Source organism: Vanacampus margaritifer, chromosome 16 (assembly GCF_051991255.1).
Source record: "Vanacampus margaritifer isolate UIUO_Vmar chromosome 16, RoL_Vmar_1.0, whole genome shotgun sequence".
In the NCBI taxonomy this organism is placed as follows: Eukaryota; Metazoa; Chordata; class Actinopteri; order Syngnathiformes; family Syngnathidae; genus Vanacampus; species Vanacampus margaritifer.
Window position 1 is genome coordinate 13752348 of NC_135447.1, and position 20509 is coordinate 13772856.

Sequence of the window (20509 nt, forward strand, 5' to 3'; positions counted from 1 at the left end):
AAAATGGCAATTATGTTGTGAGCGCTGAAAAAAGTCCAGATTGAAAAGCATTGAAAACGCAATTTTTGATCTGACTTCTATCTTGATGCACTTTGAACAGTTTGTTCACCAGATGGCGCTTTTTGTTCCCATTCAAAGCATGCAGTAAAATTTCACACATCTTTACTGCAAGTTACCCCAAAGAGACATTTTAGCACCTTCAGTTTCTTTCAAATCTTTTTTTTGGTTAAAAACAACTAATTGCTATTTTGTTCCATGTGACACAAAAAAGCATTCAAAAACATTGAAAACTTTATTGTTCTAAATTGAGTTTGCCAGATAAAAATTTAATACATTTAATTTTAAAAGTTAGGCTAAGATAAAAAAAAGAGATATGTTAAAAAGCAAAAAACTAAAGTGACAAAATTGTTGCCTATTTTTCTACTTATAATCATTTAGCAAAATTTGGCAACTTTTTGGGTCAGATTTTAAAAAATCAGTCTGCCCTCAAAAAACAGTAAAACATTTTGCAAATTTGATTTAAATTGTGGATTCTCTAAAATGTAATTCCAGTGGATATAAAATGTAAATATATTAAATAAAATTATGAAAATATAACGCTAGCAATGACAGGTAATCATGGCCTTTCCACCTTAAAATAACCTTTTAGATTTTTGAGTTCATGTTTTAAGTAACGGCCTATGGTAGTTATTTTGATGTATATTAGTAAAAAAAGTGAGCCGGGGGACGGGCGTGGATTTTCACGCAAAATTGTCGCTGGCTTGGTGGTGTTGGACCCGCCTACCTTCCTTCTGCTCACATCCGCTGAGAGTCCCCATAATCGAGCGTCTTTCATCAGCGTCACGTTCGCACTCGGCGGGGGTGCCTTCCACAGCATTTTTTACACCGTCTTTTCCGACGTACAGGGCTGCCGCCTGTTTGGTATCGGAAATAGATAAAGGCGTTGAAAAGTGATTTAAAAAAAAAAAGACCCTCACAAGGCCTAATTAAAACTGGGACTATAGAACTGTGGGGTCAAAACAAATGAGCTAAAAGTTAAAAGTAAACTTCTTAAACACAACAAATCGAATTTTTAATTGGACAAGGCAACATTATTACGCATACGAGCATTTTCACACCTTGTCAACCATGTTTTTTGTGTTTCTGTTTTTGTGTATGATTTGTTTTCTTTGGTTTTTGGCAGGGGCTCAAGCCAATGGACCACAACGGGCTCTCAGACCCTTATGTCAAGCTGCACCTGCTACCTGGTGCCAGTAAGGTAAGTTTTTATGGAGGACCAAATCTTCCAAAATTAAAAATAAATAAATGATTGACTAAATTAATTAATTAATTAATAAAAGTGAAAATAAAAAAACTAATATAAAAATAGAATTGAAAAATTACATACAAAAAATTAATATAAATGGAAATAAAAACAATATAAATATATATATATAAATAAATAAATAAACAAAAGTAAAATTAAATACAAAAATAAAGAAACAAGATTAAAAATATATATATGTATATAAATAAATGTCAAAATAAATATATGAATAGAATTAAATATCAATCAATAAATAAAAACGCTCTGCTCTCACATTTATTTATTTCATGTTGCAAACGCTCTGTCAGGTCAAAATGTTATTCAAATGAGGGGCGGCCCTAAGGGTGTCGTTGCAAACTGCCTTTCGATGGTTGAGTGAGCGGGTCGGTGAACAAGGAAGCCTCGCCGGCTTGTATGGAGAGCTCCAGCAATGGACAGCTATATTGTCCACTGTCACCATGACTTGTTATCGAGCAACTCAAGTCGCAAGTTGTGGTGACAGTGGACAAGATGCGAGCCGGCGAGACTTCCTTGTTCGCCGACCCACTCACTCTAGGCAGTTTGCAATAGCGAAGCCCAACCCAAGACATGCTTAGGACCGCCCCCACATTTGAATAACATTTCGACCTGACAGAGCGTCTGCAGCATGAAATGTATAAATGTGAGAGCAGAGCGTTTTTATTTATTTATTGATATTTAATTCTATAAAAAATAAACAACTTTAATCTAAACAAAAAATCTGATTTTTATCTAAAAAATACACATGAATTTTTGTCAAAAGTGTTACCCGTGTAGGCGAATATTCAATACTGAAGCTTAAAATCAAAAATCTTTTCTCAAGTGAACAAGGTATGACAATCTAAAAAAAAAATCTAACTTTTTATCAAGACACGATTTTTCATCGCAAACATGCAACTTTTCATCTCAATTATTATTTTTTTGATTTACGACAAAAAATGACAAATGCGTCACAAGATGACTCGCTTGTGCCTTGAAGCAATGACAAAAGAACACCAAGCCGCAATAAATTAATTTTCCCGTTGAAATTGAATTTTGCTGCCCCTTTGACGATCCCATCCTGGTGCAAAGCTCCCGCGATGTTCAAGGTGCTCGTACATCTGCCAAGAACACCTTGAGTCTTTTAAAAGCTGCACCTGACCGGCATTAGGCCGATTGTTGGCAGGACGGCGAAACGCTGGCGTTGAATTCCAATGCGCTCGCGTACCAGACGGCTGTCAAGATCATCAGAAAACGCAATGCTTGGCCCCAAACCTCGCCGTGACTTCCTGAGGCGGCCAATCAAGTCGAGTACATTTGCGGAATGAAGTTGTTGCCGTCTTGTCACAAATCGATGGATAGGCGACAATTCAGCGCACTAGTAGAATACTGGTGATGTTTTAAAATAATAATAATAATAATAATAATATATAATTAAGGCTCTACAACTAAAATCCAAATACCACGATAAAGAAATGTTATATTTCTGAGATATTTTTTTTATATTTTCAAGATTGAAGTTGTAATATTATGAAAAATCTTTTGTATATTTTTGAGTAATCTTCTGGAAGTCAAACTTTAATTTTGAAAAATATATGTAAATATAAATGTTAGTGCTGTCAAAGTTAAAGCGTTAACTCATTGACTAATCACCCAAAAAGTATTGCATTAATCATGTATAAAAAAATGCAGATTAATCACTATTAATTTTGACCGGAGATGATCATTTAGCTGACAGCAGATGGCTATGTTAAAGGTAGCACAGGTTGTGTTCGAACAATAAACATAACTACATGTATTAAAGTAAAGCATTTAGTAAAAGTTAGCGTATGATATTCAGAATATTTGTTCATGTCAAACTACTGGGGTCATTTTTTTTTTCATTTTAAATTATGCAAGTAATTAACTTAAAAGTAAAAGAGGAGGATGAGTGTGTCAAGACGTCCTCATAATATTAAATAAATAAATAAATATATATATACATATATATATTAGGGGTGTTAAAAAAAAATCTATTCTGCAATATATCGCGATATTACAGCGCGCAATTTTCAAATTGATTCGAAATGCAGCCGAATCGATTTTTAAACATCAATTTTTTTATGGGAATATTCAACAAAACGTTTTACTTTGGGTTAGGATTCACTGATTAAGCATTGAAGAATGTTATATTAATTAATGGAACATTAAGTCTTAATATTTAATTTCAGTGCTGTTCAAACATGAAACAGACTGCAACCTGTTTGTTAAATGCAGTGGCTCAGTTATAAGCCTGAAGTTTCAGATAAATAAATACATTTTCATACAAATCTTACTGTGTACAAGTTTACTGATTAGTATTTTCTAAATTTGAGTTTTAAAAAATCACAAAAAGCCATTTATAGATTCATATCGGCATTAATCGGTATTGAATCAAATCGTGACCTATGAATCGTGATACGAATCGAATCGCCAGGTACTACGCAATTCACAGCCCTATTTCTGACGATACATCAACAAAATTGTCTGTAGCAGAACACGTAGGGTATTAACGGCCTATAAAATGAAAACAAACAAGCGATGGCATGATCAGTCATCGTTCAATCAAAAATTACGTCTATTGCTTGAAATGGATTGATTTCTCACATAGTCGAGGATTTTTACATAATCTTGTCAATGAAAGCGACACCCGAGGTCTGAATTGTCTCCGGGAAGCAAGGCCGCTAGTCGATCGGGACGCTTCTTCCCTCTTCCTGTTCGATCCGCCGACCTGTCCTGTCCATCCGTCCGTCTGTCTGACAGGCCAATAAACTTCGAACCAAGACCCTGCGCAACACGCTCAACCCCGTCTGGAGCGAGACGCTGACTTACTACGGCATCACCGATGAAGATATGGTCCGGAAAACACTCAGGTACTCCTTGCTTTACCTTTACCTCAGACTTTTTGGTGGGTCCACTCATAATAGTTGCATGTCATGTGCAACGGGTCTCGGGCTGAATTTTCATAATTGTTGAATTTTTTTTTTTTTTCTGGCATGGCTTCCTGACTTTTTTGTTTCCAAAATATACTTGTATTACGCTTAGTTTTTACTTCTTTTTTTTTTGGTACGATTCTAGCGTCTTATAATATAAATAATCTTGCAAGAGTCTCTTACAAAAAAAATTCTTTAAGAAGAATTTTTCTCATCCCTATTAGATTGTTCTAAACTTCCAATTGTGTTGGTAGTCATAGAAACGACTTTTATACGCTTTGAAAAGAAAATCCTCCGCTCCACATTACTTATCACAATGCATATGATTATGTAACCTACGCGCAGCACTTGATAACACTTCGATAAAAATAAAAGGAGCGCAGAACGGTGAAGTCACACTTTATACCTTGCATAACATCAGCGTTGCGTTTATAACAAGTTAAACATTCACTTTGTCCACCAGATTTTTTGTTCTCTGTACTTTTCCTATTTGGTTCTTTACAGATGTCAGTCAAGCTAAAATGGATCATCCCTCTATGGAAGTCCAATTTCATCACTGCCAGTCTTAAACACATGACATGAAAAAAAAAAGACTTAGCAAGTAATGAGATTCATTTCATCATTTCGAGGGCGAATTATTTGCCATCCTTATATTCAAAATGCCAAGTCATTGTTTGAAGAGATTTGGAGATAGTGGAGTCACTCATTAGTTTGAGATAAGATAAGGCCGTCTCATTATGTTTCAACAGCAGGCTTCTTTAGACTCCGAAATTGAAAGTATGCAACAGAATGCAAAGATCAAAATGAGATTTGCTATTATTATGTACACGTTACATCGAGTGTCATCATTTGCCTCCACCTTAACTGTATCTCAGATTTTTTAAGAAACCTTTTTAATGGGTTTTTACAAGCAAATTTAGAGTTGACCGCCTTGAATGTAGTACCACGTTGTGCCACAAAATTATGGGCAGCACTGAGTTCTACTTGAACACATGTAAACACAAGTGGTCAAGGAACTCTGATTATTATCCGGCCTAAACTAATATTTTATTGTATTGTTTTTTGTTTTTTTTTCAAAATATGATGGTGAAAATTCTTACTTTGTTTGCTTTTTTTTTTTTTTATCAATGACTGTTAGTTGTTTTTATGTTGGAATTTCTGTGAAATTTGGTATTGTTTTGCAGTTAATTGGACCATATTAATTTGTGAATTTGTTTTGTTTTCGTTAGTTTTTTAAATTTGTAAAATTACACCGAGAAATAATCTATTCTAAATTTTTGTTAATGTTTGAAAATTTAGCGAGATTATTTTTTAAATTCCGATTTTTTTTATTATTATTTTTTTAATCACACTTTTTCAAATATTCCCAATTCAACTACAGTAGTTAAATTTTTTAAATCACCATTTATTTAAAATACCATTTCCTAATTTTTAAAGATTTTTTTTTTAAAGAAAATCTACAAAAAATGTCATTTGAGGAAAAATACCCCATTTTCATTCAATTTTGAAAATTTAAAGAAATGTTTTTTTTATTTGTTGTGAAATTTTTTGTTGTTGACATTTTCTCAGCTATTATTTAGTTTGTCTCTGAATTCTTGACAGTGAGAGAGTCAAACAAGCATTGAGGAATACTTTTTAAATTATGTTTTCATTTGTTGAACGTGTGTTGAAGGTGTAGAACTAAATCAATAAAAAAACAAACTAAAAAGGTCTCCTATATTGCAGGTTTTTACCTGGCTGATCACCCTACCATAAACAAGGATTCACTGCGCTTTTAGACTCGCTCCGGTCAAATAACGAAGCTCTTCTCTTCACGCTTGCTTTTATTTGGTACGAGCTGTCGAGAATGTTGTGCAGTTGATTTATTATTTGTACGAGCGCGGTCTTATCAATGCTCTGCAAACACGCTGTGTGTGCGCGTGTACATATGTGTGTCATCACACGGCCCCCCCGTCCATCGCTGATGAAGCCTTTTCACAAACAATCAGCAGTGAGCGAAGCCTCTGCACATTTCCACAGCGCACATCATTTCATTGGCTAAATTGAATTCAGCAGCACCTGTCCGTCCGCGCGGCACATCACTGGTGTGTGTGTGTGCGGTCTTTTTTTTTATGTCCTGTCATTTCATGGTAATTCCGTTAAAGATATGATGCAAAAGCGTCCGTGTTGGCAAAGGCCACACGTCTTTGCTGGCCGATTATGCGGAGAGAAGCACTTGAAACGCGCCTTTATGCCGCAATGTGAGCTTTGTGGATGACTTGTTTTCTGTTGAGAATGAAAATTAGCATTTTCTGTGAATTTGTACATTTGAGTCAATGAATCAAATTGTTGGAGTCTGCAGTGTTTTTCGGTGGTCAACTGAATTATGTCCTTATTTGACTATTTTTTGGTCTGTTGAATCAGCTAATTCCAGTCAATTAAATGAATCCATCAGACTTGAGTCAGTGAATCGACAGTGTTTCCAGTGTTTTAATAACTCGAGTAATTAAACGGAATCATCTGATTCTGTTGTAATTGACTCATTTGTGTTTTTTCTAGTGAGGCCAGCAAATCTAAGACCTACGACGGCGTATTAGGGCCACTTATAAAAAAAAATAATAATTTACAGGGCGGGGGCAATATTCCGAGAACAAAACTCTTTATAAAATCGCAAATTTACGAGTTTTTTATCTCGCAAATTTGCGAGTTTATTAAGTGGCGGATTTGCGAGAAAAAAACTCAGAAACTTACGGAAAAATACACGTAGCGAAAAGGCAGGATGGAGACGGATTCATTCTTAAATTTAAACTTTACTCATCATTCACCGCAGCTAGAGCGACAACACTTCCTGACCCCCTTATCAGCTGACTAACACTATCCAATCATTCACTAGCATATTATGCTAGTGAATGACGGAGAGCAGCAGATTCGACACATCAACATAGATACTTGTACAAAAAAATGCCAAAATGTATGAATGTGTAAATAATAATTCCGGAAACATACATAAACAAGTAAATATACATTTTAACTAATTAACTTCAATGCTTGATCGTCCGGGTGTGGACCTTCGCAAAGCGAAGCGTCTTTGTCGCTGGCCGTACACCAACGGTACACAAGAATGCTTAACATCATATGGTTAATGTCTGCTAAAGCATTTAATATCTCCTTATTTGGAAACCTGAATGAAAAGTATTGGCACAAACAGTCGAGTAGTACACTACATGTATTTCTTGTAAGTTTTTGAGTTATTTTCTCGCAAATCTGCCACTTAATAAAGTGGCAAATTTGCGAGAAAAAAAACGTAAATTTGCGAGTTTATAAAGTGGCAAATTTGCAAGTTTTTTTTTTCTCGGAATATTGCCCCCACCCTCTAAATATATATATATTTATACGTGGCCCTAATACGCCGTCGTAAAGACCAGTGTGGGGTTGTTTTTTTGGGTGAATCGACTAACTTGTGCCAATGAATTGAATCCTCTGACTCGTCAGTGAACGAGATCATCTGAATCAGTGAAGTTCCCGGTAAAAAGTCCACTAAATCAGCTTGGTGAAGTGAATCATCTGAGTGTGCTATGTGTACAAGTTCATCGAATCATTTGAGTGTGTCGAGTTTTGCTAGTGAGTCCGCTAACTTGAGTCATTGGTTCAGACTGTCCACGGTGTTTCCAGTAAATTCACTGAGCCGAATATCTGATATCACAGACATGAGTCGGTCAACATATCTTGACTCAGATCATTTGAGTCAGCAGTATTTATCTAGTGGGCCTGCTAATTGAAGTCGGCAAATGTAATCCTCCGAGTCAGCATTTTTTCTGGTTAAATCCACTAACATGAATCAAACATCTGAGTTCTGTGGATCTGCAAACTTGAGTCAGAGAATCAATTCATCTTAGTCTATTTACCAAGAGCCCTTTAATTTCGGTCAGTGAGTCGAATCATCGGACACGGTGGTGTTAAAGTTCATTCATTCAAGCCAGTGAGCCAAATCGCACAAGTCCACTATCTCGAAAACCTCATTGTCATAATCTACAATGTTTTCAGCTAGTTCCCAAACTTTTGAAGCGAATTATCCAAGTCAGATTCCGCCAACCGAGTCGATAGCACATGCCGAGTCGGCTAACTCCAGCCAGAGGACCGAATCATTCCATGCGAACCCGAACCACTGAATCAAAATGATCTGAGTCTGTGGTTATTGTCCTTGTATCCCTTTGTCAGGATTTCGGTGTGCGACGAGGACAAATTCCGCCACAACGAATTCATCGGTGAGACGCGAATCCCCCTCAAGAAGCTGAAGCCCAACCAAACCAAGAACTTCAACAACTGCCTGGAGAAACAGCTACCTGTAAGTAGCTCAGTCCGTTTACCTTTTTTTGTTTGTTTAAAAATAAATGTCAGTCACTTTCAGTGTACTTTTTATAACTTTTCTAAATATAAATGTGTCAAAATAAAGACAAGGCTTTAGACGGTAAACCTGAACAAAGGCGGTCTGCTGTGCTTTTTAATTAGCTCAACTTTTACCCCGTAGGGCAACACATTACAGAGACCTCCCCCAAGGCCTATTTAAAGAAAATGTGATTTTCTTTTGAACCTGGACCTTCATTTAATGGGCTCAACCTGAGCCCCCATTACAGTCGTCAAGTTACGGACAAAGCCTGTGACGTATCGTGATTTATTTGTGAAGTTTTAAAAAAAAAACGGAATAATTCGGTGTTTGCAGTCAATCGGACAAATCAAGTCAGTGAACCAAATCAAGTGGTGTGGCTGAAACTTTAATCAGTGATTCGAATCATTTGAGTCCACAGTGTTTCTGGTGAGAGAGCAAAAAAAAAAAAAGGTTTTCATCACAATTTGAAATAGATATCCCAATGTAGTTTGAACACCGTTTTGGGCAATTAGAGGCAGATTTTTTTCAAACTCAAAAAACTTGTACTCGACTTTGACATTGCCGACAGGTCATTTCCGCCTCAATCTTAATTGATTTATTTTTTCATCTCAAAGATTTTGATCAAATTTGACAAATAGTATGAACCGGCCATTGGTGACATATTTTGTTTTTTCATTTGAAGTATAAGTACAACATACATCTACTTTGATTAGAGACCACATTTTTAGTTTTTGTATACCTCATATTTTTACCAAATTTGACAAATGATATGATATTTTCTGTAAATAGTTGCAATAGATTTTGGTATTGTTATTCAAACTTCAGAACTTTGGCAGCTGATTCGTTCTGCCAAATACATTTGGTCAAATTTGGCAAATTTTGTGAACTGGCAATTTGCAACAAGCAGTTTTACATGAACATAATAAAAGTACAACATACAAACGTAAAAAGTTAGCTGCTGTTAGTACTGAAACAATAGACAGGACACATCAAAAATGCTTCATGATTTTCTTTGGATTTGACTCCCAACTTTTCCCAAATTAAACGACTTTAGCAGGAAAATCAACGGTCCATTCATATTGTATATGTAAATGTTTTTAACAGGATGGGAGCATTTCTCTGGGAATGTTCTGAACTCCTGTTACGCTACTCTATCGTGAAACAACTGAAGACTCATGTGTCCTTTTGACATTGGTTTCCTCATTTGGAGCAAAAAATAGGGAAAACTGTGTTTTGTATCGCTTGGGAATGTCATTTGCGAGGAGACAGGTCTGCACATCATCATACCATTTTCCACCATAATATGTTTCCATGAAAAAAAAGCACCCTCGGGGCAGTGGGTAATACCTGGAACCGAGTCAATACACTCAGAATACGGCTGGCGTTGGCCGGGCCGGCAGCCGATGGACACGTTTACGCATGACCAGACTGCACGTGATGTTGTGGTATTCATTCAATTCAATTAACGGACATCCTCCCACTGACGCTAATTGATATTTTTTCCTCTAGGCAAGGCTAAGTTTATCTGGAAAATGTCTTGAGCCTTTTGTTTAAATGCAGCACAGCATACTGTACATACAACGTTATATGAAGTCTTTTTCCAAATACAAGTAACTCCATGATTTTAAAAATACAGCCCCAAAACCCAGTTTCATTTAGTAACATTAAATTTGGTAGGCATGTCTATCATGAGGAGACCCTCAGAAAAGTTTCAGGGAGCAATGACTAAAAAAATGCAGGAAGTCTGCCATTTTGGTTTGAAGCTACCAATTTAGGTTCATTTGTTGGTCATTTCCACATGTTGAAAATGCAGCCCCCGAATCCTGTTTACCTTAGCAACATGAAATTTGGTAGACATGTCTATCCTGAGTGGGCCCACAAAAAAGTCTCAGTAACCTATGCTGCGGTACAAACAGAAAGTCTTCCATTTTGTTTTGAAGTTTGAAGGTCAAAGGATTTTAGGTTCAGTTTTTATGTTCATTTCCACATCTTGAAAATTCAGCCCCAGAATGCTGTTTACTTAAGCAATGTGAAATTTGGTAGACATGTCTATCCTGAGTAGGCCCACAAAAAAGTCTCAATAACCCATGCTGCGGAACAAACAGGAAGTCTTCCAATATGTTTTAAAGCTTGAAGGTCAAATATTTTTAGGTTAATTTTCTTTGTTCATTTCCACATCTTGAAAATTCAGCTCCCGAATCCTGTTTACCTTAGCAATGTGAAATTTGGTAGACATGTCTGTCCTTAAACCCACAAAAAAGTCTCAAAAACCCATTCAGTAAAACAAACAGGAAGTCTTCTATTTTGTTTTTAAGCTTGAAGGTCAAATATTTTTAGGTTAATTTTCTTTGTTCATTTCCACATCTTGAAAATTCAGCTCCCGAATCCTGTTTACCTTAGCAATGTGAAATTTGGTAGACATGTCTGTCCTTAAACCCACAAAAAAAGTCTCAAAAACCCATTCAGTAAAACAAACAGGAAGTCTTCCAATATGTTTTTAAGCTTGAAGGTCAAAGGTTTTTAGGTTCATTTTCTTTGTTCATTTCCACATCTTAAAAATTCAGCTCCCGAATCCTGTTTACCTTAGCAATGTGAAATTTAGTAGACATGTCTGTCCTTAAACCCACAAAAAAAGTCTCAAAAACCCATTCAGTAAAACAAACAGGAAGTCTTCTATTTTGTTTTTAAGCTTGAAGGTCAAATATTTTTAGGTTAATTTTCTTTGTTCATTTCCACATCTTGAAAATTCAGCTCCCGAATCCTGTTTACCTTAGCAATGTGAAATTTGGTAGACATGTCTGTCCTTAAACCCACAAAAAAAGTCTCAAAAACCCATTCAGTAAAACAAACAGGAAGTCTTCCAATATGTTTTTAAGCTTGAAGGTCAAAGGTTTTTAGGTTCATTTTCTTTGTTCATTTCCACATCTTAAAAATTCAGCTCCCGAATCCTGTTTACCTTAGCAATGTGAAATTTGGTAGACATGTCTGTCCTTAAACCCACAAAAAAAGTCTCAAAAACCCATTCAGTAAAACAAACAGGAAGTCTTCTATTTTGTTTTTAAGCTTGAAGGTCAAAGGTTTTTAGGTTCATTTTCTTTGTTCATTTCCACATCTTAAAAATTCAGCCCCCGAATCCTGTTTTTCTTAGCAATGTGAAATTTGGTAGACATGTCCATCCTGAGTAAGCCCACAAAAAAGTCTCAATAACCTATGCTGAAAAAAAAAAAGAATTCTTCCATTTTGGTTTGAAGCTTGAAGGTCAAAGGTTTCTATAGTTCATTATTTTTGTTCATTTCCACATCTTGAAAATTCAGCCCCCAAATCCTGTTTACATTAGCAACGTGAAATTTGGTAGACGTTTCTATACTGAGTAGGCCCACAAAAAAGTCTCAATAACCTATTCTGTAAAACAAACAGGAAGTCTGCCATTTTGGTTTAAAGTGGACATTTTAGGGTCCTTTTGGCCATTATCATTGGTCCCTGGAGATTTTGTCCGATTGTTAAATGCAAATCATGACCAAACGAGTTGTGTGATATGAAGGTACCATTTTTCACAGTGCTATCAGGCCTCTTTATTGAGAGACGTGTTTCTTGTTTACCAAAATGAAGGCGAGTCAGGCTAAATTGATGCTAGGTGGAAGAGAAGGGCACTCTGGTCAGGTGCCTCAACAGGTTTCCGCCTCGCGCTGGCTTCCCATTATCGTCGTTTTACAGACGTGACCACAAGCGCGTCCAACCATCTGACTCAATGACGGCAACGTGAATGAGCGATGGGACAACAGCCAGGCGGAAGCGTGTTGGCATGCCGACGTGATGCCTGATTAGTATCCCGCTGTGGACACAGGCGGCGCGGCTGTGTTGCGCTCCCACGCAAAGTAATGCGCAGGAGCGAGATGGAGAGGGCTAGAGGGCGATTTTTTTCTTCTTTTTTTTCTTGGCCTGGTGAAAATGTTCTTTTTGCAGGACTAGATGTTGTTTTCAGACATCAGCTCAAAAGTCAACTCTATGAACCACAATTTTTTTTTGCTGAGACAATCTGCTGACTTTGAGACACTGCTTTCATTATTTACAACTGCAGAATAGCAATTTTTTTGTGCTTGGAAAACCGTTTGCTCAACCCCAATCCGAAAGAATGTCTAACCAATCAGGGCACAGTGCTTAAAAGGCTCGGCCCGCACGTCAAATGTTTTCTTTATGGTACGGTGTTCATATCAGTGAGAAATATATCCTGAAAAAAAACATATGCTTTTCAGAAAAGTCGTGAATTTAAAAAAGGCAAGAATAAAATATTTATATATTTTAATACATAGTATGTTTTAAATGAGGAAAATGTTGTACAGTGTATTTCCGAGAAAAAAATAATATGTTTGGAGAAACAAATTGAAAGAAAAAGTCAGATTAGTTTTTCAGAAAAGAGGTGTTTTTAAAAAATATATATATATATATATATATTTCTGATAAATACACGGAGTCCTCAAGCTACGTCGCACGCGACCTACGTCGTTCCTCGTTCGTAGCACCTTATTTTTCATTAATTTCCCACAGTAATCACGCCATTTTAAAATTATTTAAAGTTGTGTTGTTGTTACCCCCAGCAACAAACGTCCATCAGCCGGTCGGCTCGTCATCATGCGTGTCACACTTCCGTGTTTAAGTTTGAATTAGCCGGAAAAACGAAATATTGGTTCCTGTGTCTTTCGGGTCGCGCAAATGTTTTTTTAAGATTACCGTACAACGTGTTTTAACGTAAATATCGACTTTAATGCGGAAATCCAACTTAAGTCGAAATCTGGGTCACATCGCCAGCGCTGGAATGGAACTCCGCCGTAACTTGAGGACTCCCTGTACATAATAATTTTGAGGGGGTAGAAGTTGGCGAAGTCCTACTTGAAGAGAAATATTATTAGGAGAAAAAAATCTATAGTTAGGAGAAAATTGATTTTGTAAAATTAAAAACTAAACATTTTCTCCCAAAAATTTTTGCATTTTTTTAGGAAGTCATTAGTCATTAGGAAGCCGAAAAAAGTTTGATGTTGCGATTTTTGACGAAGAAATAAAAGGGTGGCGTTGTGGTAGTAAAACAGGCCAAAATCCAGCTGTCACAGTGTGCAGGCGGAGAAGTAATCTATTTTTCTACCATTTGTGTGGAAACTTTCCCCACAGTTTAAAGTGCTAAATTCAAACAAGCACTCCCCCAGTGACTGGAAGTGGCCAGCTTTGCACGTTTTCAAATCTTTTGCAAACAGACAAAAGTCGCCCGTCCAAATGAATTAGCGGGCATCCATTGGAAATGGCTCAAATTAAAGGGAAAAAAAGTCCACATTTGCACTTTCAAATAGCTCCTGATAAGCTTGATGTGTTTTTTTCCCCTCCCAAACGACTGTGTGTGCATTTCGCCTTGCTGATACAGCACTTTTTTGGGGGGGGTGGGGGGGGCACATTTGATTGAAAAATGTGGCGTGGAGGGACGGCGTATTCACACAATCAGCAACTGCAGGGTCACTCGCTGGGAAATTGCATTGTGGGGCTTCTGCAAGCTGCAAAAAAAAAAGTTCTACAGTGGAGTGAGCATCAAGAGCTGTGTAAATGTGTGTGAGCGTGTGTTTGTATGTGTGTGTCAGGAAGGCAATTATAGTTATACGATAAGGGTGTGCTGAATACGGAGCTAATGCACGGGGACACTTCACTTCCAACCTAATCATTAATCACACTACTTTTTGGTTGGAACACTTAAGAGGACGAATGTTCATTTAAAGACCAAGGAAAGAAGAGGATAAACTATTTTTTTTTCACCAGCCGGAATGAATAGAAATAAATTTGAATATCGCAGGAAATTGGATTAATTTGAGTGATAAATTCCATTTTCTTTCTTTGATATAGTTTTACTATACGTATATAATTTTTATGTTTATAGCTTATAGCTAATGAAAAAAATCATCAAGAAATTAGATTACTATTATTTACAATGTAGAAATTAGGTAAGAATTGGCCTTTTAAAAAAATCTGTATAACAAAGCTACTCACTTTTTCCAAAGCAAAAACTATTTTAAATGAAATTTATTGAAAACAAAATTAACATTTAAAATGATATAAAACTAAAATACTCACCTTTGACATAACATTGCATTTTTATTCGTCACTTACATTGTACTGTATTTATTACATCCATCCATCCATTTTCTTAACCGCTTATTCCTCACTAGGATCGCGGGGTGCTGGAACCTATCCCAGCTGGATTCAGGCAGTAGGCGGGGTACACCCTGAACTGGTTGCCAGCCAATCGCAGGGCACACAGAGACCGTTCACACTCGCAATCACACCTATGGACAATTTGGAGTGTTCAATTAACCTGCCATGCATCTCTTTGAAATGTGGGAGGAAACCAGAGTACCTAGAGAAAACCCACACAGGCAAGGGGAGAACATGCAAACTCCACCCAGGAAGGCCGAAGTCCAGACTCGATGTCCTCTGCACTGGAAGGCGGACGTGGACCAGTCATCCACCGTGCCGCCCATATTTATTATATATAAAATAAATTTATTAAACACTATTAAAACATTCACATGAAATAATATAAAATATAGATATAAAATATAGATATAAAACTAAAATATACAATATAACTACTCACTTCTGGCATAGAAAATTAATTTATTAAATAAAAAATAAGTATAATAAACTGTATTAAAATATTTGCATAAAAAAAATACAAAATATAACCGATATATAAAACTAAAATACAATATAACTACTCACCTCTGGCATAGAAAATTAATTGATTAAATAAAAAATAAATATAATAAACTGTATTAAAATATTTGCATAAAAAGATACAAAATATAATCAATATAAAACAAAAATAAAGTAAAATTACTCACCTGTGGCATACCATTAAAAAAAATGTAATCAATTTAAATGAAAAATAAATATATTAAGCTGTATTAAAACATTTGCATAAAAATATACAAACTATAACCAATATCAAACTAAAATAGAATAAAACTACTCATCATTAGCATAGCATTCTATTTTTTTTTTTGTTCAACATGTCTCGTCACATTACTACTACAATGCAGCCTACTTTACTATCGACCATATTGAACGCGGACATTTTTGGTCGTTATATTGCGTTTTTTTGAGACGACCGCATTGAAATTTCCGAGTTTTGTTGGGCTCCCAAATGCATCAGTGCATCACCGTTTTAAAAACTGTCACAACGGGGGGTATTGAGGTGGAGGTTCCCGGCCTGGCGGCGACACGCTCATTTCATGTTGTTCTTTGTCGTCGCAGGTGAACAAGACGGAGGACAAGTCGCTTGAGGAACGAGGGCGCATCATGATCTCCCTCAAGTACAACACGCTCAAGTCGTGCCTGGTGGTGGGCATCATACGCTGCGCCCATCTTGCCGCCATGGACGCCAATGGATTCTCAGACCCCTACGTCAAAACGTATGTACAAAACACTTAACCGGACTCCATTGTCAAAATGTCTTTTTCTACCTTACACCACCTCACAAAACAATAAGCGCATTTAACTAGTGACTTTTAGTGCATGACTCATGTTCCATCAAACCAATTGCTCCATTCGGCGTGCGTGCGACTCATAATACATCGTAATCACCTCGCTTCAGACGCTTGTGCTGAAAGGAGGTCCCACTCACCTGAGATTAAATCAAGTGGCACAAAAGCTACAATTTCAAGGAGAGTTCTTCCTCTTCTTTTTGTTTTTTCTTACTCTTTTTATCACACCTGAGCGTTTCCTCATGCTTTGAACCGGCTCTGCAATTAATTTGTCGACAGCGCTGCGCACAGCTCCGGAACAAAAGCGGGAGAGGGAGCAGACCATCTTTGTCCAACAGATTTGACAACGTGAAGGACATACCGACAATTGGTGTAAAAAAAAAGTACAAAATGGATGATTATGGCGATGATTTAACTCTATAAAAATGTGTGTGTGTGTGTGTGTGTGTATATATATATATATATATATATATATATATATATATACTAGTGCTGTCAAGTGATTACATTTCTTAAATTAGTCAGTCATACAATTTTCTGTAATTAATCACGATTGGTCACATTTTTCTACTTGTAACAGGTGTTGACTTGAGTAAAATCTTGGAAAGAATGTAAAATCATCAAATAGAAAGTATATTTTGATTTAACTCTTTCCCTCCCGGCCATTTTCACTGAAGCAACCCCCTTCGCTCCCGGCTGTTTTACTGGATTTTGACTGATTTTGCAAGGCCCACAGAATATTGTGTTCTATGGCTATAAAAACATGGAACCTACCAAAAGAAAGATTAGAGTCTCTTCTTTCATCAGGAAAATGTATATATGTATCCATTTTACAGCAATTAGCATTAGAATATAGTTAAGTTTCATTATTTGATTATTCAAAACACTGGTAAAAAGAGCTTGTTGCAACATGGCCCTGGCTGATCTCTTGCTGGCACCTGCTCGCCGTTTTTTGTAATAACTACCAATGCTTTAAGCGACCTCTTCAGGTCAGAATCTGCATGAAAGCCTTCTGTATGCTCTAGCATAAAAAACTTTTTTTTTTTTTTTTTTTACGTATAAATACATTTTGGGGAGTAAAGGGCAAAGTATTAAAAACGTATTTATACGTTTTGTGGTTTTGAATGAGTTTTTCTTTGATCCTTCAATACAATCCTCCTGTAAAATATAACTGTTGAACAAAACAATCACAACTCACTCAGATTTTGCATATTTTTCTCATAGAATCAATTCTCAAAAGTTGTCGCTTACAGTTTTAGTAGCATTGGTTCCACACTTCAGGCCCTGTGGCGGTAACTTGAGCAGAGGATACCTTGCTATGGGGCAATAAGCCAAACACATACAAGTCATATCTGAAAACATTGCCATTTCATTTTACGACATAGGCCGCTTTCCCGTGGAAAACATTATTTGAGTTTTTCTCCATTGGTCGGGTAGAGGCGGTCATGGCTCAGGGTGTGGAGACGGTCGTTCAGTAACCAGAAGGTCGGCTTTTCGATCCCCGTTCTCCCCAAGTCGTGTGTCGTTGTGTCCTTGGGCAAGGGACTTCACACGCATTGCCTCCAGTGCTACTCACACTGGTGGTCGGGGGGGCCGTAGGTGCACACTGGCAGCCACGCTTCAGTCACTGTGGCTACTTAAGTAGCTTACCGCCACCACAGTGTGAATGTGTGAGTGCATGAATAATGTATCCATTCCATTGTAAAGCGTCTTTGAGTGACTAGAAAAGCGCGATATAAATCAGATTTATTATTATTATAGAGATGATGAAATACTGTACGAGCGGCGTGCGTTTGGTTGCATTTAATTTGAGCGAGCAGTGGCTCGACCGGCTCGTTGGCCCTTGGGCTCGCTCGGTTGGTTTGGACGCCAAAGCAATTATGTCCGCCACCGCGTCCTCATCAACAATATACCGCGTCACCTTGGGATATTGAAATTGAAATGGGTGTGTGTCTGTAAAAGGGGCAAAAAAAAGAAATACTCATCGGTCAAGGCAGTGGAATAGCACATATGACAATGGCAGCAAGTAGAGTTGACTGTTGCGTCAGCGTTGCACATGTTGAAAAAATTCCACATTCCAATGTGCGCACCAGAACACAGGAATGCTATTAATGTAGCTGCAGAATATTAGCACATTTTAATGACATTTTTGTCATCAAATAGGACTGTTTGAAAATAATTTTTTTTGTAAATGGACCAACTTTCTCAGCTTGTTGTCTTAATTTTATGACTTGTAACATCAAGACTGTATATTCAAGTCATCGGTTTTTATCTGTGTAAAGTTAAGTTTTTTCTTTGCTTGTAATATTATGGATACATTCTAAAAAAATGAATATATTTTATGCTTGTAAAATGAGGACGTTTTCTTGTAAATTAATTTTTGCTTGTAAAATTATATAATTATTCCTGTAGGATTGTTACATGTTACTCATAAAATGGAGATTTTATTGGTTTGTTAAGTTACAACTTTCTATAATATATAATATACATATAAATTTGAGATTTTTTTTTCACAAAATTATATATTTTTGCTTTTACTATTACATCTTTATCGTCAGGAAATTGTTTTCTCATGAAATTATCACTTTCTTTCTTATAATATGCTTTTTTTGTATTTTATTTTTTTCTTGACAACTTTTTACTTTGTTTTGTAATTTTTTTTCTCTGGACATTGTCTTTGATAATTTTTCTTCAAAAATTAAATTCTTGTAAATTTAGACTTTTTGTAAATGTATGATTTTATTACAACTTTTTTTCATCATAAAATGAAGACTTTTTTTCATGTAATATTCCAACATTATCACAGCAAAATCAAGACATTATTCTCAGAATATTGTAACATTTTCCTTGTAATATGTGTCCAGATGAATGTGGCTTTATTGCCATTAAATTAAGCCACTTTTGCAATAATATAAAAGAACACCAGAGTTCAAGTCTGCTCATGTGACGTCCAGGCAGTGTTGGGGTATGAAGGGCACAGCCACAGCTCCCCCTGGGGGGACAACACAGTATTGACGTCCTGTTGTTGTGCTCTCCGCAGGTACCTGAAGCCCGATGAGAACAAAAAGTCCAAGCACAAGACGGCCGTCAAGAAGAAGACACTCAATCCGGAGTTCAACGAGGTATCAACCTTTTTCCTACCTTAGAAAGAACTCAATTTAACTAAATTTGCTAACCAAAACATCAGCACCTACGAAACCATGTCAACTTATCAACAGTCACAAGCCCTATGCACCAGTATAAGTGATCTTGTGTTATGTGGTTAGGGTGTTTAACTTTTTTATTGTATTCCTAAAAATGAGTTTGCCCCCCAGCCCCCCCTCTAATTGACGCCTCCACCATCTGCAGTTTTATTTTTGCTTTAAACCCCAATTACTCTGGACTTAATTTGTAATATCCCGCTAATTTTGTTTAATATTGTTCCAAAAAGGATTTGTGTGAATAAAAGCCTCCGCTCTAATAGATGCCTCCCACCATCTGCGATTGAATTTTGCTTTCACCTCAGTTACTCTTGACATAATTAGCAATATGCCACTAATATTGTTTAGGCGACATGACCCCCCCCCCACCCCCAAATCCCCCCAGCCCTGTTCACAGTTTAATTAAATACCATTTAATCTTGGCTTATTTTGTAATACAATGCTAATGTATAATATTGATCCAAAAAATACATTTGCAAAACTAAAGGCCTCACCTTTAATAAATGCCTCTAGTTTCACTAAACAAACATTGTAATATGCAGCTAACGTAAAATATTATGGAGATTCTGTTTGAAAGCTCAGTTTAACTCAACATATACTTTACAATGTCATAAATATTTCTTAATATTGGTCCAAAAAATGTGTTAGTTCAAATAAAAGCCTTCTTTGTAATTCACGCCTCTCCCCAGGCACATTTTAATTAAATACCAGTTATTCTTGGCTCAATTTGTAATACACTGCTAATATATAATGTTGATCCAGAAAATACATTTGCAAAAATGAAGACCTCACCTCTAATAAATGCATCCAGTTAGTTAAGTTTCACCACAAAAAAAACATTGTAATATACAGCTAACGGTAAATATTATGGAGAGGGTGTTTAATATTTCACTTTTTTTCCTAAAAAGGCACTTTGACAAATAAACACCTCCCCTTTCATTGACGCCTCCCATCCATCTTCATCCCAGTTTAGCTCAACATACACTTTAAAATGCCATAAAGAATTCTAAATATTGGTCCAAAAAATTGGTACCAATAAAGGCCTCCTTTGTAATTCACGCCTCCCTCCATTCAGTTTTTTACTTTTAATTCCATTTCAGTTACTCTCAGCATTATTCATAATATATCACTAATTATATTTTAATATCATGGAAAAGATTTGTAAAAAA

The 20509-nt window shown here is 36.4% G+C and overlaps 1 protein-coding gene across 2 annotated transcripts in view; it reads left to right on the forward strand.

Annotated features, from left to right (window-relative positions):
* The window catches only part of doc2b (double C2-like domains, beta), a 67828-nt gene that overhangs the window by 41719 nt on the left and 5600 nt on the right, over window positions 1-20509 (forward strand). For both annotated transcript variants that reach the window (XM_077547366.1, XM_077547367.1), the window contains 5 exons: window positions 1184-1258; window positions 4085-4194; window positions 8452-8578; window positions 15911-16068; window positions 19181-19262. In XM_077547366.1, the coding sequence (XP_077403492.1) occupies window positions 1184-1258; window positions 4085-4194; window positions 8452-8578; window positions 15911-16068; window positions 19181-19262 (552 nt within the window). The remainder of the gene's footprint in view (window positions 1-1183; window positions 1259-4084; window positions 4195-8451; window positions 8579-15910; window positions 16069-19180; window positions 19263-20509) is intronic.